At 53.2% G+C, this 21,386-nt stretch overlaps 1 protein-coding gene across 1 annotated transcript; it reads right to left on the bottom strand.

Moving 5' to 3' along the window:
• Positions 1-649: 649 nt before the first annotated feature.
• LOC102454481 (chymotrypsin like elastase 1) lies at positions 650-20,176 on the bottom strand. The gene is made up of 9 exons (XM_075901680.1): positions 20,047-20,176; positions 18,174-18,296; positions 15,694-15,776; positions 11,836-11,936; positions 9,742-9,867; positions 7,857-7,993; positions 6,834-6,979; positions 6,051-6,200; positions 650-1,315 (listed from the first exon to the last, which is right to left on the bottom strand). Exons 2-9 carry the CDS (start codon positions 18,211-18,213, stop codon positions 1,298-1,300), a joined length of 801 nt encoding a protein of 266 aa, XP_075757795.1. The 5' UTR covers positions 18,214-18,296; positions 20,047-20,176; the 3' UTR covers positions 650-1,297.
• Between the last annotated feature and the right edge of the window lie 1,210 nt (positions 20,177-21,386).

Here is a 21,386-nt window from a genome sequence, read left to right as displayed (position 1 = left end):
ACACTGCCAGCCCCCTGCCTGGAGCCCCCCCCCAACCTTCTGAGCCCGCCCTGCACGCCACCCCACACTTAAATTTCTTACAGGTACTGTTGTATCACAACCCCCCCTTCCTGAGGGCCCCCCCAGGGAGGGCTGTGATGTGACAGTAACCATAAGAAATTGTAAGTTATTTTTTACCCCTGCTAATGGTTATGGGGGGGGGGAGGGAAGGGAGAGGAGAAGAAAGTGCCATCTGCCACCATCAACTCTCCTCTTTCCCCCATTTTGTGAATGGTCAAAACTCTTGGTGTCAAATTCAGGGCCCCTAACAAGCTGTCCACGGAGGGTGGGGGGGTCCTTCGATACTTGGGTTAATGGCGCCGTGGGAGAGGCTAAGACGGATGCATTGGTGGATTTCCCTGGTGCGGGAAAGCCCTGGTAAATCAGGACACCAAAGGCCTTCTCGCTGCTGGATGCAATTAGTGCTCCAAACGGGACAGCTCACGACTGCCCGGGCCGTCCAAAGGACGCAGGACACGTTGCTGTAGTGTTGGCATCCTGGGAGGGGAGCGAGTTCCACCGTGCATGGCCCAGGGACCCTGGTGCCTGGAGAAGAAAGGAGCTTTGCGTATGTGGCGTCTTCGCAACTGAACGGAGAAGAGAGTCGTTTTCACAGGGGTTTATTGGCATTGGAGTTGCGGGAGTAACCCCGCCGACCAAACAGGATAGCTGCGATGGCTCCCAGCCTGCTGCCCTCCGCGTCACCATGGCAACGACAAGCGGCCTGCCCTGGCCCGGTCCAGAACCAGCCTCAGGGCTCTCCGCTTCCCGTCGCCATGGTGACGTGGAGGGCAGCGAGCTGGGAGAGGGGCAGCCAGGATGGAGCGGAGCAGGCCGCTGGGTTGTTCTGGCTCCCATGGCTGTGGTGAGGCTGATCCCTGGTGCCCGGCTCCCAGTCATTCCCTGGCTAGTGTTGCTCAGGGCCTGGGGCAATGGATGGAGTGAGGGCAGGGTGGGGGGGCGGAGCAGAGTAAGAGCAGGGGGCGGAGCAAAGTAAGAGCAAGGGGCGGAGCAGAATAAGGGCAGAGGGCGGAGCAAAGTAAGAGCAAGGGGCGGAGCAGAATAAGGGCAGGGGGCGGAGCAAAGTAAGAGCAGGGGGCAGAGCCTGTAGTGGGAGAGGGGGGTTGCCTTGGTCCCAGTCCCCTGCTAGGGATGGCGCTGATGGGCGGCAGAGAAGATGAAGACGGGGAGCGTGGGCGCATATTGCGATTAGCGAAAGGGGTTCTTCTCTGAGGTGGATCCCAGCTGTTAAGCCTCTTCAGTTGGAGTTGATTATCTGAAAGAAGAAAAAAACAACCCACCACATCAGGCTGCTTCCCACGCGTGGCCCCCGTCGGAGGCAGGAGCGACGTGGAGGCTGTGACGTCTCTAAGGTGGGAAGGCTGCAGGTGGCCAACTCGAAAATGTCAGCTCCCAGCCAAAGGTCCCAGCATCCTGACGTGCAGCTCTGGGGTTTGGCACAGACTGTGAGGAACAGCTGCTAGGAGCCTCACGCCCTCTGCAATGAGCCCCCTCTCCTGTGAACTTTCAGGCTACAAGGACGTTGGGGTCCCGTGGGCCAACCGCCTGTCTCACACGGGCCTTAGAATCTCACCTTTAGCCGGTGCCGAGCCCGACTTGTATTGGGCTTCCTGATTATTCTCTTATGCAGGCTAAAGATCCCATCTGGGAACCAACACTCTGGTGGAAACACCTTATATTGTACCCCCCACATTTTTCTGGCTTTGTATCTGAATGAGCATCGCTCAGATCTGCGTTATGCCAAACGGAGCAGCGGAAGATTCTGTGTGGACGGTAGGAAGCTTAACGCCGTTACCGTAACTGATGCATTCCTCATGCCCAGAACTGAGGACATGCTGGGCGTGCTAAGCTGAGCCAGATATCTCAGTGCTTTTGATTTACTGAGGGGTTACCGGCAGATCCCTCTGGAAAGGGAGGCACAGCAGAATCCACCCTCATCGCTGGCCCAGGGCTCTCTGAATTCACGGTGTTACCTTTTGGTTTGGTAAATGCAGGGGCGACCATCCAGAGACTGATCAACTGGTTTGTAAGGACTTATATAGATGGCCTAGCTCAGGAGTGGGCAAATACTGGCCCAAGGGCCGGATCCAGTCTGCCAGGGTCAGCCCCTGGCGGGCCCGCCCCCCATGGCCGTATTTACCTGCGCCTCCACAAGCATGGGGGAATCAGAGCTCCCATTGGCTGCATATCGCCATTCCCAGCCAATGGGAGCTGCAATCGCCCGTACCTGTGGAGGGGCAGGTAAATATAGCGGCAGCGGTCCACCTGGTGAGCCACCCTCATTTCCTCATTAAGGAAATCATGTGCAAACACTTGGAAGGTAATAAAGTGATAGGGAATAGCCAGCATGGGTTTGTGAAGAACAAGTCATGCCAAACTAATCTGATAGCTTTCTTTGATAGGATAACGAGCCTTGTGGATAAGGGAGAAGCGGTGGATGTCATATACCTAGACTTTAGTAAGGCATTTGATACGGTCTCGCATGATATTCTTATTGATAAACTAGGCAAATATAACTTAGATAGGGCCACGATAAGGTGGGTGCATAATTGGCTGGTTAACCGTAGTCAGAGAGTTGTTGTTAACGGTGCTAAATCCTGCTGGAAAGGGATAACAAGTGGAGTTCCGCAAGGGTCTGTTTTGGGACCCGTACTGTTCAATATCTTCATCAATGATGTAGATATTGGGATAGAGAGTACGCTTATTAAGTTTGCAGATGACACCAAACTGGGTGGGGTTGCAACTTCTTTGGAGGATAGGGACATAATTCAAAATGACCGTAGCAAGTTAGAGAAATGGTCAGAGGTAAACAGGATGAGGTTTAATAAAGAGAAATGCAAAGTGCTCCACTTAGGAAGGAACAATCAGTTCCATACATACAAGATGGGAAGCGACTGTCTAGGAAGGAGCATGGCGGAAAGGGATCTAGGGGTCATAGTGGACCACAAGTTGAATATGAGTCAACAGTGTGATGCTGTTGCAAAAAAAGCAAATATGATTCTAGGTTGTATCAACAGGTGTGTTGTAAGCAAAACTCGTGAAGTCATTCTGCTGCTCTACTCTGCACTAGTTAGGCCTCAGCTGGAGTACTGTGTCCAGTTCTGGGCGCCACATTTCAAGAAAGATGTGGAGAAATTGGAAAGGGTACAGAGAAGAGCGACAAGAATGATTAAAGGTTTAGAGAACATGACCTATAAAGCCAGGCTTCATGAACTGGGCTTGTTTAGTTTGGAAAAAAGAAGATTAAGGGGGGACATGATAGCGGTTTTCAAATATCTAAAAGGGTGTCACAAGGAGGAAGGAGAAAATTTGTCCCTCTTGGTTTCTGAGGACAGGACAAGGAGTAATGGGCTTAAAGTGCAGCAGGGGAGGTTTAGATTGGACATTAGGAAAAAATTCCTAACTGTCAGGGTGGTCAAATATTGGAATAAATTGCCAAGGGAGGTGGTGGAATCTCCCTCTCTGGAGATATTTAAGAACAGGTTAGATAGACATCTGTCAGGGATGGTGTAGACGGAGCTTGGTCCTGCCTTGAGGGCGGGGGGCTGGACTCGATGACCTCTCGAGGTCCCTTCCAGTCCTATTATTCTATGATTCTATGATTTTATTGCCCACCCCTGAGCTAGCTGGGATGACCGCTAGGAGCTGCTGCAGGGCGCTGTCAAAACTCAAAGAGGCTGGGCAGCAAAGATCCCTTATCTAGGGCATTGGGTGGGGTGGTCCAATCCTTCATAGGCTTGGCAAAGTATTACAGGCATGTGTGTGTGTGTGTGTGTGTGTGTGTGTGTGTGTGTGTGTGTGTGTTCGGCCGCGCGGCAGCCCCAATCACAGAGTTGTGTAAGAAGCACTAACTTACTCCACTGCTTTGGTCAGAGGCCTACCAGAAGGTCTTTGATAAGATAAAAACCACTTGAGTCATCAACCCCTGTGGTAGCCAGCCATGACTTTGATCAGACTTTTCCTCTGTGCACGGCCGAGGGGCGATTCTCATACACCCTCAGGAGGACAAGAAACACAGTGTTGCCCTCCTAAGCAAAATGCGGTCCCCTCCTGACCAGATTTACTCTGTCATAGAAAAAGAGTGTTATGCCCTCGTGTGGGCTGTCAAGCATCTGAAGACCCTACTTCATCTACAGGTGTTTTAGAATTCTGACAAACTATTCTCCATTAATATGGCTGAATAGGACCAGAAACTCCAAATTCCTAGCCCGCTCCTGCAAGAATTCTACTTGGAGATTATACATGTTACAAGAGAGGGAAACATGGTAGCAGAGGACTTTTTCAGAAAAGAGGAGATTGGCCACAGATTGCCTCCAGACTGGACAGCATCCAACCTTCTAGCAGTAAATGCAGGAGAGAGGTGCAGGATCACAGCCCCCCTGTTTTTGTCGACATATATTTTTGAATATGAAATTGCATAACTCAAATATCCTTTATGCAAAATTTGGCATGGAACCTGTCATTGAAAAGCTTGCAGTTCGCTGAATGTGTCTATTCTGTGTGTGTGCATGGATCATTTTTGGATGTGAAGTTTGAAATATGAAGCATACACCCATTTATCTCTCTAGTTGTGCTCATGAAAACTATTAGCAAGACGCAAGGAACTTAATAGCCCAGTGCTCAAGGCAATGATCTGTGAACAGTCCATTTCCCCCCTATAAACCAGGACTATGGTTGGTCCTACCAAGACATGTGACTCTGCCTTGCGGTGCTAGAATCTATCTTGAGTTGTGTGCTTTTCCATGGTGGTATGGAGAATTGAACAAGACATCCTGCCCTGGGAAAATTCTATATAAGGAACGGGAAGCAAACAAGGATAGTCTTCAGCTAGCTTCACAGACTGTTCCCCACCCTAAGAAAATACACAAAAAGACCCAGAAACAGAAGAACACCAAAGACGGGGTGGAGATAAACTGCCTAAAGAGGTTGTAGATTCTCTGTCACTGGAGATATTTAAGAACAGGTTAGATAGAAATCTCTCAGGGATGATCTAGAAGATGGTGCTTGGTCCTGCCGGGAGGGCAGGGGGACTGGACTTGATGACCTCTTGAGGTCCCTTCCAGTTCTATGATTCTATTATTCTATGCTGGACCCAGGTCAGAGTGAACAGCTCCAACCTGAAAAGAAGAACTAGGGTGAGAAAAATTCGATCTGTAACAATTTCTCTTCATGGATTAGGCTTAGCTGATGGGTTTCATTCTATTTTAGCTTAGTAACTGACTTTGAGCTGTCTGTCATCACTTGTGACCACTGAAATCCTCCTTTGCATCCTTAATACAATAACTTTATCATCAAATCCAGTGTAAATAATTGTTAATTGGCTGTGTGTGTGTGTGTGTGCATGCGTGTGCACAGAATAACAGCTGTGCATCTGTCTTTCATTGAGAAAGGAGGCAAACACCATACAAGCTTGCTTTGTATAGCACTTTTAGGCAGAGATGGATTTAACCTGGTTCTGGTCCCATTGGGGGCACTGTGTCAGGTCCCTGTGATCAACCCTGTTCTCAGTGTCTGTGTAGCTCTGCTGGGGGGCTGTTACCCCAACTCTGTGCCTTTGATGGGGGAAACCAGAGCTTCTGCCTCAGCAGGACAGCCTGGGTTGAAGGAAGCGCCCCAGAGAGGCAGGGTCAGCGGTAGGATCAGCCCATCAAGTGACAGTCTCAAGGAGACCTCTGTCACGCCTACTCATAAATAATTCCACAAAGGAAGTGGAAGGCACTCAGAGATCCCCTGAAGCAATGCCCTGCAGAGAAGCAGCTCTTGGCAGATTCAGCCTCGGAGGACAGATTGGTGTGGAAAACACACATGGCTCGTGCCATAGATCCATGCGCGGTGAGCGTTTCTAGCCACGCTCTTCTGCATTTAAGAGCCACACGTCCTGCCGTTGGCTCGGAACAGCTGATCTCATCATAAGAAAAGCATTGCAAGCAAGAATTATCCAGTGGGGCGTTTCCTCATAGCAGTTCCCCTTCCAAACAAAGCCAGCTTACATTACTTATCCAGGAAATGTAGGCAGATGTCCGGGTGAACACCGTGGGCTTCTGGTAGACGTTACAGCCGAAGATGGAGACAAAACTGGTAACTCCATGGACGTACCACCTGCCATTCACTTGGCAGTACAATGGGCCCCCCGAATCACCCTGCAGAGCAAATCCAAAAGGGCAACACAATGTGACACATATTGCAACAAACAGCAGTGCCCTTCCTCACACTTTCCAACAGACAACCTCCAAGCGCCTCCAAGGCTCCATGTCTTCCTCCCTTCCCCAGGGAAGTCAACAAACTATGAGCGAAAAGAAAGAAAGACAAGAAAAGACAAAAGAGAAAGAAAGAAAGAAAGAAAGAAAGAAAGAAAGAAAGAAAGAAAGAAAGAAAGAAAGAAAGAAAGAAAGAAAGAAAGAAAGAACAAAGGCTAAAAGAAAAAGAAAGACAAGAAAAGAGAAAAGAGAAGGAAGGAAGGAAGGAAGAAAGAAAGACGAGAAAAGAGAAAAAAGAAAGAAAGAGAAAGAAAGACAAGAAAAGATAAAAGAAGAACAAAAGAAAGAAAGAACAAAGACGAGAAAAGAGAAGAAAGAAAGAAAAGAGAAAAGAGAAAGAAAGAACAAAGATGAAAAGAAAAAGAAAGACAAGACAAGAAAAGAGAAAAGAGAAAGAAAGAAAGAACAAAGACTAAAAGAAAAAGAAAGACAAGAAAAGAGAAAAGAGAAAGAAAGAAAGGAGTTTACGGGGATAGACAGACAGACAGGTCCTCCAAGGAGATACTCCACAGTTACCTGGCACCCAGAGGTGATGCCGTCCCCACCAGCGCACACCATGGTTTTCTTGACTGTATTGCCCCAGTATGGTGGAGTGGAGCAGATTTCGTAAGACACGACGGAGGCCAAAGCTTGCTGCAGGATTGCAGGCAGCTCTCCGTTGGCTGCGCAAAACACAGTGGAGACCTGGGGTTAGTTGACAAGGAAGGTGTCTCCTGTGAAGTTCTGGGTGGCAGGATCAGACACAACAAACTCCAGGACCTAGGATCCCTTTTCATTTTCTTATTCGTTAGCCAGCGTCTCATCTGCTAAACGAGCTTTGCTGCACTAATCCCGCCCCTATGATGGAGTCATGGCTATAAAACTTGGCTGGGAATTTGCTTTCAATAATCTCTGAAGCTGGCGATTGGAGTCAGTCTGGATTGTTATGGAGAAGTCTCAGGATCCCCAAACAACAGGCCATTTCCCGGGCCTGATTCTGGGCTCCTTTCTAGCAATGTAAATGGCATGCCACTTCAGTGGCATTACCCCAGTGTTAAGCAAGATGAGAATGAGGCCTAGACCAGGCTGAAATTTGCTCTAGTCTGGTGCAGTTCCTGGAAAATCAGGAGGTTCTAGAGGCTGCAGTGAGGCTGGGCTCCACAATGAAAGGGGAGTGCAGGAGAACCCCATGTTAGAGCTGTAAAATCCCGTTTAATTTAACCCATTAACTGATTAAAGGGAGGGGAGAGACAGACAGAGACTGCTCTCAGTGGTGACTCTGCAGGATAGCCCTCTCCTGTGCTCGCTGCCCCCAGTGGTGAGCATGAAGGTCATGTCCCTCCTCTCTCTCCCCCTCCCTTTCCATGTGATGGAAAACAATCAAATTCCAGGCACATCCCATTGTCCTGGCACAACCAAACCTGATTTAAGATAGAAGAGGAAGCTGGGTACCAAATTTGCTGGTCCTAGCTCTTACCACTTAGGAGAAGTTCTTGCAGAAGCAGACTCACAGACAGACACAAACCTCTAAAACATACGTATATAGATGACAGCACTTACTGCTGGTCAAGCCCCAGCCGGTGATGTAGCAGGGATAGTTGTTTGGCAGAACCTGGCCTGCTCTGGGCAGAGCGCCCGGCTGCACGTAGTCGTTCAGAGTCGCGCTCTGGGAGAGGCGGAGCAGAGCGATGTCGTAGCTGCGGAGAAACAAAGGAAGTTGCACCGAACGGCATTTGAGAAATGAGAGAAAATTGGTGGCTTTGAAGTGATTCCCCTTCTAGCCGACGGGCAGGCTCTTCCACTGACATCAAGGCTGGCGGGAACCCAGCCCAAATCAAATGGAAGAAAATGGGAGCAGGCGCCTAACTCTTAGCTCTTTTGAACAACTGAGTCCTAATGTCCCATCCATAGGTCTGTGTTGGTCAATTTCACAGTCATGAGGCTTTAAAAATATGACACGTGATGATTTCAGCTATTGAAATCTGAAATGACACGGAGTTGTACTGGCAAAGGTCCAGATGCAAAAAGGAGTTGCGTGGCAGCCCGAAAGTTATTGTGAGGGGTGGGGTTTGTGGCACCATTATCCTTATTTCTCGGAGAGCTGGGCAGCTGGGGAGCAGCGGCTGCTGGCCGGGAGCCCAGCTCTGAAGGCAGAGCTGCCGCCAGCACCACTGAAGAAGAAAGGATGGCTGGGTATGGTGTTGCTCCCCTCCACTTCTCGGGTCAGCAGCTGCCAGGCTCCGGGCGCCCCGCTCTGAAGGCAGCAGTGCAGAAGACCAAGGTGGCATGGTATGGTATTTCCAGCCTGCCTTCTGAGCTAGGGGCCTGGCCCTCCCCCGCAAGGCCTTTTCGGGTCAGGAGCCCTCGTTTGAGACATGCTGGCCTCCCCCATGACATCTAGGGTAAGGTAGGGTAAGAGCACAGAACAGACCAGATTTCACGGTCTGTGACGCATTTTTCATGGCTGTGAATTTCTTAGGCTCAGAGGTTATGGGGGGGGTCCAGTGGGGCTGAGGGCTGGCCTGGGGGACCTTGTGCCAGCAGCAAGGGGTGGCCCACCCCTGCCCTCCCTGGTGGTGGGAAGTAGAGCCATCCGGTCGCTCCCCCGTTGCTTGGGGAAGGGGGGAGAGGAAGTAGCAACAGGAAATGGAGCGACGTCACCCCCTGTGAGTACGGGGTAGGGCGCAATCCCTGCTAGTCCTTGGGGCCCCATCACTCAGGGTGTGTGTGTGTGGAGCAGGGACACATGGGGGGTTGTCCAAGGGTCTGCACCCCCTAGGGAAGGCCCTGCGTAAGGTCCTACCCATGAAGAACACACGGAAAGGGCTGACTTCTGAGTCTCTTCCTCACACCCGTGGAAGGACAGTGCAGGGGACTGAATAAGGACCCGGCACCGGGCCTAGTCTTATTAAGCAGATGCTTGAAAAGGTAGCAAAGTACCCGCACTCATTGGCAGCCTAATGTAGGAGCATTGCAGAGCCTTTGGGAGTCTACCTCCCCATCAGCCAGTCGGCCAGAGGCGGCTTACTATTACCCGAGACGGTGTGCATTGGAAAACACCCAGGCCCAAACCAGCCAGGGTGCCCGTTGGAGCTGTATGAAGACACCGGCCCAACTGGAGTCCGCTTTCACCATTTCCAAACATGGTTCTGCCCAGGCCTCTCTCCCTCCCCCGGCTCTTAACCCTCCTCTTCTGGTCTGAGCTGTGCTCTCGGGCCAGCCAAGGAGCCTGGGAGTGGGACCTGCTCCAAAGATGGTTTCTGATGCCACTGAAGATTTTTGGACACAGTTGATATCGGGTGCCCCCTTGGGTGGTTCTTGGGTCATTGAGGTTCTCAGATGCAGGGAGCTCCAGGGGCAGCATGTTCTTATTTCTTCCCCTGGGTCACCGTAGATGGGAAATCAAGCCCAACTGGTGGCCGATGGGATACGGGAAGCGTCTTACCCAGTGGCTGCGTTGTTCTTGTCCCAATATGGGTGGATGAACTTTTTCCCCACCCTCAGATACTGCTCGGTGCCGTCGTTTTCATTGAGGTTGTGTTCGCCGACCACCACCCGGAAAGTCAGGGCTCTAGGGAGACGAGGAACAAGCTGTGACGCATGGGAAGGTGCCTACGTGGTGTCAGCCCCCCTTCACCCGCAAGTCCTGATGGCATCGTGGTGCCATTGGAATGTGAACTCGTCTTCCTTCCTCTAATTTGGAAGGGAAGGGTTCTGAACATAATGTTAGTTATTAACTCATCTATAACTCTTTTGAGCAGGAGATCTTCACTGTCATTATATATTTATCCTTGCAACATCTCTGAGAGGCAGGAAAGTATCACTGATCCCATTTTACAGATGGGGAACTGAGACAGAGAGAGGCTAAGTGACTTGCTTGAGGTCTCACAAGAAGTCAGTGGCAGAGTAGGGAACCAAACCTTGGTCTCCCAAGTCCTAGACAGTGTCCCAATCACTTGTCCATCCTTCCTTGAGTAGGAATCACACAGATATCACCCTAGTGGATCCAGGAATTCACAGAAGCCTGAGAACAGGCTTCCAGACAGGGTTTGAATTATTAAATAGATACACGATAAAAAGTAATAAAGTCTTATCTGTGAGGCTAGAACTAGCGGCTCTAGAAGAAAGTTCAAGACCAGTGTTTCTTAAACTGTGTTGTGTGGCACACTGGTGTGCCGTGAGGCAGTCGGAGGTGTGCCACAGAGAATAATGGAGTTCAAAATGGCCCACCTTAAAGGGGAAGGCAACCTTTTTTTTTTTTGGCTCAATAACTTTCCCCATAACCCTTTTACCCCCCCGACTTTTTTTTCTCCAAAAAAAAAAAAAAAAAAATCCTTGGTGTGCCTCGTAAAAATTATTATTATTTGGTGTTCCTCAGTCTCAAAAAGTTTAAGAAACACTGTTCAAGACACTCTGAGATGGGCAATTAGTGAAATAATTGGATCCTAAGCTTTCGTGTGCAACAACCCACTTCCTTAGATGCGGAAGAGAAAAAGAAAGACAGAAAAAATAAAGGCTACAGAGATGGGAGTGTGACATTAGTACTAAGTAAATCAGAATGGATGTGACTCCTCTCCAGCAGCAGGGACAAGGTGAGAGTCCCTGATGGGAAATTACCCATTGTAATGCGAGAACTATTTCATGTGTTTGTTTAGATCGGGGTGTGAGAAAAATCAGTCAGGGGCTGCACTCAAATGAAAACAAAACCCAAACCCTCACTGATGTGGCACCCGCCTGAGAAGGGGAAAACACTCCCCACATTCGCCTTGCGCAACAGAAGGGCCCAGGCTAGTAGATCAAGGCTGTGTGTGTATAAGAGGGCCAGACCCACGTAAAATGGGGGGGGGGGTGCATCTGGCCCTCGGGCCTGAGGTTCCCCATCCTTGGTGTAGACCTTGATTCAGGGTTGCAAGTTGCCATTGTCAGACAGAAAAACATCAAAACCCGACTGCAGAGAGAAACTGACGAGCTGGAATTCATTTGCGAAAAGCAGCTGTGTGGGGGTCACAAGGTTATTGTAGGGGGTTGTGGGACTGCTACCCCGCCTGGTCCACATTATAACCACAACCACATTGCAACCACAACATTACAACCATTACTGCCTCCAGCTGCCCAGCTGTGAAGGCAGTGCAGAAGTAAGGGTGGCAAGACTGTGAGCTCCCGCCCCAAATAATCTTGGGATCCCCCTGCAATGCCCTTATGGGTCAGGCCCACCAATTTGAGAAACCAGTAGGGTAAAGCACTGGAAAGGCCAGATTTTATGGGAAGACCTTGGATTTCCCAGACTGTGATGCATTTTGCATGGCTGTAAAATTGGTAGGGCCCTGCCCATGAAGATGCACGAGAGGCAGTCGAGAATGCTGCCGGCGTAGAACCGAAATCCCAGGCTAAGGGACGGGGGAACCCAACTCATCCTCTGCTAAAAGTGCCCAAGATCAGCTCCGCTTTACCCCTGCGTCTATCTATGTCTGACCACGGCCCTCCCCAGAGTACAGTCTCCTGTGTGCGCCGCTACGTCCGCCACCGTGGTCTCCATTACCTGCTCACACAGTGAGCTGCAGTGACCACCCAGTTCGGCCTCAGCAACGTCCCGCCACAGGTGTGATACCACTGTCCGCCGGAATAATACTGCAGGGAAATCTGGATTCGGGGTGACAGAAGGGAGAGAAAGATCGAGAATAAACACAGTAAATGTCAGAACGCCACTCTATACCTGCGTGGGACGCCCACACCTCGAATATCATGTTCCGTTCTGGTTGCCCCATCTCCTAAGAAGATGCATTAGAAATGGGAAAGGTCCAGAGAAGGTAACAAATAGGATGAGGGCTTTGGACCTGCTTTCACATGAGGAGCGCATAAAAAGATGTGCTGTTCATCTTAGACAAGAGACGATGAAGGGGTTGTAGGACAGGGGTCTATAAAATCACGAATGATGTGCAGAAAGAGTGTTATTGGCCTTTCATGTAACACAAGAACTTGGGGGTCCCCCCACATAATGAACAGGCAGCAGGTTTAAAAACAAACAAAAGGGAGCACGTTTGCTGTGCACAGTCAACCTGTGGAACTCCTTGCCAGGGGATGTTGTGAAGGCCAGCACTATAACTGGATTTAAAAAAAGAATTAGGTAAGTTCACGGAGGATAAGTCCTGGAGGCTATTAGCCAAGATCATCATGGATGCAGCCCTGTGCTCTGTTTGTCTGAGTCTCACTGCCCTTTTCTGTTCATTCCCCTTGAAGTATCTGTATTGGCCCCTGTCAGAAGACAGGATGCAGGACCAGATGGCCTGACTCAGCATGAAAGCAGAGCTGCATCGGAGAGAAAATGCCTCACAAAGGAAGCAACCCAACTTGCCAGCCCAAAGTTAACACGCATCAGGGGCACGGAAAAACAATCTTGCTTCTATCTGGACCAGGCTCATCATGTGAGTTGGTTTGAGCACTGGGCCATGGTTTATGGACTTGGTCTATGCAGAACATGACCTGAGGATAGCTGGGATGTAGCTACTGATTGGCTGGGACTCTAGACACATTACCTAGGGGGTACCTCCTCCCCCAGTCCTAAACAAGAAGCTAAGTACCAACTGGTGAGGGCTGGGATCTGCATGGAGGCTTTCTTCACAAAGCTGAACCGGCAAAGTAGCCATGTACCAAAGCAGTAAGAGCAAAGACTAGAGAGGGCCTGTTTAGATGCTTGTCCTCCCTGACTCCACACAGCTCCGCCACCCACGACAGGGCTCAGGAAGAGATGGGTCCAGCTATTGATGTTCAATATCAGTCTCTGGATTTCCCCAGGATGGGAGTTTGAGTCAACCCTTCCATCAGGGGGTATTCCATAGGTGTTATGAAAATAGGGTTCTGAACAGGGCATAACTAGAATACCCGTTAGGCGAGATTCCAATGGTAAGCCACAGGACGTGTGGTTATAATTTGCCGAATGTGGCTCTCCCATTTGTATGCATAGACCCTTCCGGTATTTGAAGTTAGAAATATGAAGTATAAACCTGTATTACTAATGTAGTCCATTAAGTGAAGGCAATTAGTAGTCCTCAAGGAGCTTAATGACCCAGTACTCAGAACAATCATCTGTGAATAGACTGGTGTGTCCTGTAAGCCTGGGAGGAGGGACCACGGTTGGTCCTACCAAGACATGCGGCCATGTCACCTGATGCTGGGAGCCATCTTGGAGGCTGCCCCTTCCCACCGAAAGTCGGAATAGGTTTAAACTAAGCAGTGAGGATTCCTGGTGAAGGAGGAGTGAGGTAATGCAGGTTGTGAGTGCCCCCTGGCTACTCCACCCAAGGTGACTGCTGGAAACATCCAAGAGTAAACTGAGGGAAGGTTTAAGTCCAGACTAGCAGCCTTTCCAGTCTGGGAACAACACTCATCAGAACAACTGAGGTGAGATGTCCCATGTAACCAGTTTCTTAGTGTATGATGTGTCGTTTGCGGGCTCTGTTTTATTTCGTTTAGCCACCTACTTTGTTCTGTCTGCTCCTATGACCACATACATCCTGCCTTTTATAAATCTCTTTTGTTTATTATTAAATCCAGTATAAGTAATTGCTACCTGGAGGGATAAGGAAGGGGTGTGGCCCTCTCGGTACCCCTCCCACCAGAGGCCACACCCCTTCTGCCAGAGGCCACGCCCATTCCTTCCTCTCCCCCCATATAGAGTCAAGCTCAGCCCCCACTCCAGGTTACTGCCCTCAACACCAGTGGGTGGCATGGCCCCACCATTCCTAGGCAGCCTGAGCAGCTGGGGCAGCCACACCATGGCCCCAACCCTCTTAGGCAGCCAGTAGGGAGCGTAGGTGCTTTTGGAAGGCAATGTCTTCCCTTGCCTACATCACCCGTTGCCCAGATGGCAGAGGGCTGTAACTCTGGCTCTGTCGGTGCTAGAGGAGGCTGGAGGCTTGGCCCAGCAGGGCAGAGTTGAGGGGCCCCCAGGAGGGCAGGAAGGTGGGCTCCACAGTGTCTCAGCACATCAAGTGACAATCCCAAGGGGGTGTCTGGGACGGAAGCCATCACACCTCCTTGCGACCCGCTAAGCGCATCTCTGGCAGGCCGCGGTGGGGGTGACATGCACGTTGTAGGACACAGGGCTGGCAAAGGCAGGGACGTCCTAAGGCAGCGGATCCCAACTTTTTCCAGATGGGAACCCATTTTGACAATTCCGGAAGACTTGGTGACCCAAGGCAATTCAAAAACGGGGGGAAATGGGGGGACAAAGCCACCTGGGGAGACACTTGGTGACCCTTTTGAAATGTAATGGTGACCCATATTTGGGTCGCGACCTATAGGTAGGGAAACCCTGTCCTAAGGGGTCCTATGCAGGACTATTAAATTGGTGGTTGTACCATCTCCAGCACCAGGCTAGGGGGGATTTGGGTGGGGTTAGGGGGATTCGGGGGGACTTAGGAGGGACTGGGGGGGCTAGAGGGACTAGGGGGGGTTAGGTGGGATTTAGGAAGACTGGGGGTTAGGGGGCATTAGGGGGACTAAGGGGGACATAGGGGGTTAGGAAAACTTGGAAAACTCGTAAAACTCGCCTGACTTGTAAAACAGACAGGGATCGGCAAATGGCTTAATTCCCACTCAAATGGCTCGTTCACGGGTTGGACAGTCGGCTACTAAAACTCTGGCCCGCTTTGACACTTCTAAATGAACTAGCTCCTCTCGAGGGGAAGCAGAGCCAGCGAACAGGGCTACGAAGAGGGAGGTGGGCGGACATTAAGACCCAGGGGTGCCCCAAATTTTCAGCTGCCCTATGCAGCTGGGTATTCTCTGGATGGGTAAGGACAGCCAGGGCTGGACCGAGCCATTCCTGCACCCCAGGCAGACAGGTTAATTGCACCCCAGGTTGGGGGAGGGCGCATGTGCGGCCCCACCCCTGCCCGAAGCGTGGGGGAGGGCGTGTGGAGCTGGCGGTGGCAGGACGCACGTGCCTGGCCCGGCTCAGCCTGGCTACTGCCGCTGGCACGCAGCCCGGGGCCACTCGGGGCAGGCTGAGCCTGGTTGTGCAGGGCCCCGTAGCCACGGGGGGAAGGGCGCTGCTGGCTGGCGCTGCAGGGGTTAACGCGGCCCACGCCCTGGGCGGCTGCTGCAGGGTGGCCCTGGGAGCTGCAGCCCGCCATCTGGGAGCCAAGCGCCCCCGTAGGTTGGCGGCCCGGGCAGCTGCCCGGCTAGCCCATGCCTTAATCCGGCCCTGAGGACAGCGTTGGGCAAAGGCCAAATTCCACATAAATCGTTGCTTCCGTTTGCGATTCAGCTGCTATTTCCCCTTGAAAGCCACTAACCTGAGCTCTCAGGTATTCTGTGCCCCGTCCCCCTCCGCGCCTCTCCCTCCCGGAAGCGAAGGTAGATGGAGCAGGGATTTAGAAGCAGACACTGTACTCACCTGCGACGGCCAGGCTCCGGGCTCGGCGTCCATTCCCCCAACGACACGCCCGCCGTCTCCCCACGGCTCATCCAAGCCGTGTCCTTCGGGAGCAAAGGAGGAACATCTAGTGTCAGCGTTGCCGTTTCCACCTCAGGGCACGAGCGTGGAATTGCTTTTGCTCCCCGTTCTCCCAGACAACATCTCCTGCCCCGACTCCTCCGAGAAGGGAAATGAAGGGCTCCGAGCGGCAGGAACCCCGCTTTAAGCATGAAGGGGCAGATGTTCCATCTTACGCAGCACCCCCAGTGGGAGGCGGTTTTCCAGGAGAGCAGGACACGCGCTGCGTGAGGACCTCTGGAAAGCCGGAAGTGGGGAACGTTGGGGCAGAGCAACATTGAATATTACGGGGCCCTCGGGGACCCAAAAAGAGATCGACCGGTGGAGACCAAGTGGGCATATTCGCTCTTCTAGGGCGACGGAGATTGGTTTTGGACCGGGCCGGATGAAGACACGCCGAGGTTGGGAGGCCCCAAAGCATTCCCAAGAAACTGAAGTTTAGTCGTTTTTTGTATTCCGAGGGCGTCTCCTAATCAAAGCTGTCGCTTCCTTAGCTGGTGCGGACGCCCGGTGTTGCCCACGGAGAGGGCTGCCTAGTGCACAAGGGGGCAAGGCCAGCCCTAGCAAAGCACATTTCAGGGAAACCTTCAGTCCTAGCCGCCACTTCAGTGGAGCGGCCTTTGCCACTGGCTGTTCTAGGGGTGCTCCTCTGGCTAGCGTGCTGGGGGGGGGGGGGGGGGGGGGGGACGGTCATTTCCCAGGTTCCTACAGTGCCAAGCAGAACAGGTTTCCAGCCCGGTGGAGCCCTCTAGGCTGGGGGGTTTCAAACTTTTTTTCCCTTGCGACCTGGTTGCAGAAAACGATGGGTGTCCACGATCCAGCAGAATTCCGTCTTTTGGCGGGAGTGGGGGGGGGGGGGGCGGGATAAGGGGTTGGGGTGTTTGTGAAAACTTTGCCTAGGGGTGTGGGCAAAGATGAGGGAGTTGGGGGGCAGTCTGGAGGTGGGGCAAAGGGGTTCAGTATGGAGACGGGGGCTCTGGGCTGGAGTGGGGTACAGGGGATGCAGGTTCTGAGGTGTTGGGGTGCAGGAGGGGTCTCTGGGTTGGGGGCTCAGGGCTGGGGGTGGAGTACAGGGGGTGCAGGTTCTGAGGTGTTGGGGTGCAGGAGGGGTTTCTGGTTTGGGGGCTCAGGGCTGGGGATGGAGTACAGGGGGTATAGGTTCTGAGGTGTTGGGGTGCAGGAGGGGTCTCTGGGTTGGGGGCTCAGGGCTGGGGGTGGAGTACAGGGGGTGCAGGTTCTGAGGTGTTGGGGTGCAGGAGGGGTTTCTGGGTTGGGGGCTCAGGGCTGGGGGTGGGATACAGGGGGTGCAGGTTCTGAGGTGTTGGGGTGCAGGAGGGGTTTCTGGGTTGGGGGCTCAGGGCTGGGGGTGGGGTACAGGGGGATGCAGGTTCTGAGGTGTTGGGGTGCAGGAGGGGTTTCTGGGTTGGGGGGCTCAGGGCTGGGGGTGGGATACAGGGGGTGCAGGTTCTGAGGTGTTGGGGTGCAGGAGGGGTTTCTGGATTGGGGGCTCTGGGCTGGGGTGGGTTACAGGGGGTGCAGGTTCTGAGGTGTTGGGGTGCAGGAGGGGTTTCTGGTTTGGGGGCTCAGGGCTGGGGATGGAGTACAGGGGGTATAGGTTCTGAGGTGTTGGGGTGCAGGAGGGGTTTCTGGGTTGGGGGCTCAGGGCTGGGGGTGGGTTACAGGGGGTGCAGGTTCTGAGGTGTTGGGGTGCAGGAGGGGTTTCTGGTTTGGGGGCTCAGGGCTGGGGGTGGGGTACAGGGGGTGCAGGTTCTGAGGTGTTGGGGTGCAGGAGGGGTTTCTGGATTGGGGGCTCAGGGCTGGGGGTGGGGTACAGGAGGTGCAGGTTCTGAGGTGTTCGGGATGCAGGAGGGGTTTCTGGGTTGGGGGGCTCAGGGCTGGGACGGGGAGGCGTTGGGGCACAGGCTCACCTCTGGCGGCTCCCAGTCAAGCTGCAGGGGGGTGGCGAGGCAGGTTTCCTGCCTGGGCCGGCACAGGGGGCCACACGGCTGCTCCCACCCCAAGCTCCGGCTCCCCACTGCCATTGGCCGGTTCTCAGCTGGCTGCCCACACAAATGGACGGCGCTCGGGCTGGGATTGCAATGAGGCCGGCTTCATCGCTTGGCTTGTTTTGCTTTTTTATCTCGAGAGCGTAAGAGCTGGACCTGCTGTGGCCGCGTCAAGGGCCGAGCACTGTCTGCCGTGCCAGGACAGGCAGGGACCTGCCTTAGTACCCCCGCTGGGTCACCCCGGGCCTGACTTTCCACGCCCCATACTTTGGAAGGATCACCGCGTTAGGTGCTACTGCAGCCTGCGTGTTAAGCAACTAGAGTTCCTTAGCACCAGAAGGCCAGCCGCCCGGCCCCTCAGGAAACCCCACTTACCCCAGACGACACAGGCAGCGAGGAGGAGTAGTTTCAGCATCTCGAGCGGATGGGAGAGACCGGCTCAGTCGCTTCTCTTCCTCCAGGCACCTGGGTCTTGTCTCTGGGGTTGAAGAGCTACGCCTAGTGGGAGGAGAGGCGGGGAAGAACGGAGGGTGATTCAGCAACACATCTTGAAAACAGGCGTGGCTCCTTTCTAACCTAGCCTCGTTCTGCGCCCCAGCAAAGGTCAAGGCCGGCACTGGCAGCCAAGGCAGCAATCAACTCGGTGGCACGTGCAAGGGGCTGTTGGTTCCCAGCTGGAGAACGGGCTCCGAGACTCGGGACGTGCAGAGCCGTGGAGTTAGGGGAGGGTGTGCCCAACAACCCAACTGGGGACCGGTTTTTCCACCTGGGCACCTCTCCCGTGGAGTTTGGCAGGAGTCGGGGCAGCTGAGGTCCAGAATTCCATGTTGCAAAGATCTGGGGTCTCAGGACTCCTGCCGCAGAGCCAAGAGGGGCCGCAAACCCTTTGGGGGCTCGGCTCTCGGGGCTGTCCGTCTCCGAGGGAGGCCACACGCCTGAGACAACTGTCTAAGGCCGTGGTCACCAATCAGTCGATCGCGATCTACCGGTAGATCTCAGGGGCTCTAAGAGTAGCTCTTGAGCCCTCTCTGAACTGTGCGCCTGTGCGGTACATTTACATTAGATTTCCTCATTTGAGGAGCAGCTACTCACTGAGCAACAGCACAGGTGAGTAGCTGTGAGGAATAGTGGGAGCTCGGAGGTCGGGAGGGCTGAAACACCCCAGCCAGCTGACTGTGGCTTTCAGCTGAAAGCGGCTGCCCCGCGCTCCAGCTGATCGGCGGCTTCTCCGCTGCACCTGCCCACGTGGAGCTTGGTGCACCCTGGCTGAGCGCCATGGCCAGCTGGTCGGGCAGCCACTTCTCTTCCCTCCAGCCCGGCTGCCCTGCGCTCAGCCCAGGGAGGCTGCGGCTAACTCCAGCTGTGATGGAGCAAGCTTCCCAGGCTGAGCGCAGGATCACAGATGCCCGTCTGATGGACTGTATACGACTAGCAATCTCAGACTACAACCCAGACTTCAAGACACTGGCAGATACTGTTCAGTCCCAGGTGTCACACTGAGACTTTGTTATTGGAAGAAAAAATATATCATTATCAATACTCAATTTTAGATTTACAAAATAGCAGAGAACAAAATGTATAATTGTAAATGCTTCATTTGACATTTAAATAGCATGAATTAAAAACAGACCATTTATTTCATAACTATAAACATGTGATTTTAATTTTATATATTGCATAATTTAAAAATAAACTGTTTAACAGAGTGTATAAGGGCTGGGGATAGCAAGTGATGGACAGGAGAATAGAGAGGGCGGGGCTTCAAGGAAGGGGCGGGGCGGTAGATCTTCGCCTGTTCTGAGACTTAAAAAGGGATCTTGGGTGTAAAAAGGTTGGGTTACCACTGGTCTAAGGGAAGGAGGAGGAAGCGAATGGTCCCTGGCTCCCATCTTTAGGGAGGACAGAGCCGCGAATAGCGCCTGGCAAACAGCCTGCAGGGCTCAGGCGTTCGCAGTCTCTCGGCCCCGGGGGAGACAAAAGGCAGGTCTCTTGGCCTCAGGAAGGGGTGGGTGGCCTAGAAGAGGGGAGGAGGACGACACAGGCTCAAATGACTCCCAGGGCGTCACAGCGGTCTGCCCCGGGTCATCCCACTGCCACGCGCTGACCGTGTGTCGGGGGCCCTGCAGCCGGCTCCAGCCGGCTATCCCGGGGCGCCTGCCTCGCCTCGTCCTCTGTCTCTCCAGGGTATACAGCCCCGTGGCACTCCCCACAGCCTCTCCACGCTGGGTGTGTCGGGCAGCCCTGGTACCTGGGAGGTGTCCGTGGGACGGCAACGTCTCCCGCTGGATCCGGCTCCAGAAGCGTCTGCCTGCCTCAGTCGCTCCTGCCCAACGGAGCGGCAAGGGCTGCCTCTTATACGTCCCACAGCTTCCCGCCCGCCCTTGCCTAGGTCCTCTGGGTTCTGCTTGCCCAGGGGCATCTGACCTCTCCCTTGTGTCAGTTTCCGAGGGCGGCCGCGCCCCAGTGCTACAGGAAGCCTTTTGAACAGACGATCCCAGAATCCCAGGGCGAGAAGAGGCCTCAGGCAACGAGTCCAGTCCCCGGCTCAAAGCAGGACCAACCCCAACTCAATCAGGCCAGCCAGGGCTGTGTCAAGCCAGAATTTCAAAACCTCTAGGGATGGAGATTCCACCCCCTCCCTGGGGAACCCAGCCCAGCGCTTCCCCACCCGCCTAGGGGAATGGTTTGTCCTAATCTCCAACCTAGACCTCCCCCACTGCAACTTGAGTCCATGGCTCCTCGTTCTGCCACCTGCCCTCCCTGAGAACAGCCTCTCACCAGCCTCTTTGGAACCCCCCTTCAGGGAGTTGCAGGCTGCTCTCAAATCCCCCCTCACTCTTCGCTTCTGCAGACTAAACAAACCCAAATCCCTCAGCCTCTCCTCGTAGCTCATGTGCTCCAGCCCCCTCATCACTTTTATTGCCCTCTGCTGGACTCTCTCCAATGTGTCCACAGCCTTTCCATAACAGGGGCCTAGAATAGGACACAATATTCCAGATGTGGCCTCTCCAGAGCCGAATAAAGGGGGATAATCACTTCTCTAGATCTGCTGCCCACGCTCCTCCTAATTCAGCCCAACATGCCCTTAGCCTTCTTAGCAACAAGGACACGCTGTTGACTCATCTCCAGCTTCTCAGCCACTGTATCCCCAGGTCCTTTTCTGCCGAATGTTTGCTTAGCCAGCCGGTCCCCAGTCTGTCGCAATACTTGGGATTCTTCCGTCCCACGGGCCGGACTCTACACTTGTCCTTGTGGAACCTCATCAGATTTCTTTTGGTCCAACCCTCCAATGTGTCCAGGTCACTCTGGACCCTGTCCCTGCCCTCCAACGTATCTACCTCTCCTCCTAGCTTGGTGTCATCCGCAAACTTCCTGAGGGTGCACCCCCTTCCCTCTGCCAGCCATTAATAAAGATGGCCTTCTCTTTCACCAGCCAATAGCTCTGTGGTCACCTGGCAGGTGGGAGACTTAAGTTTCTGTGTTGCCTGATTTGGAGCAGCCAGGATTGTCAAGGGATTCTAGGGAGAGCAGTGCCTGAAATCCAGTGAAATCCGTTAGAAGTAGGGGTGTTTTTCTGGCTTAAGACAT

The sequence above is a fragment of the Pelodiscus sinensis genome, chromosome 19 (assembly GCF_049634645.1).
Source record: "Pelodiscus sinensis isolate JC-2024 chromosome 19, ASM4963464v1, whole genome shotgun sequence".
Classification (NCBI taxonomy): Eukaryota; Metazoa; Chordata; order Testudines; family Trionychidae; genus Pelodiscus; species Pelodiscus sinensis.
Note: the sequence above shows the minus strand (reverse complement) of the source record. Positions and strands in the feature narration are given on the sequence as shown.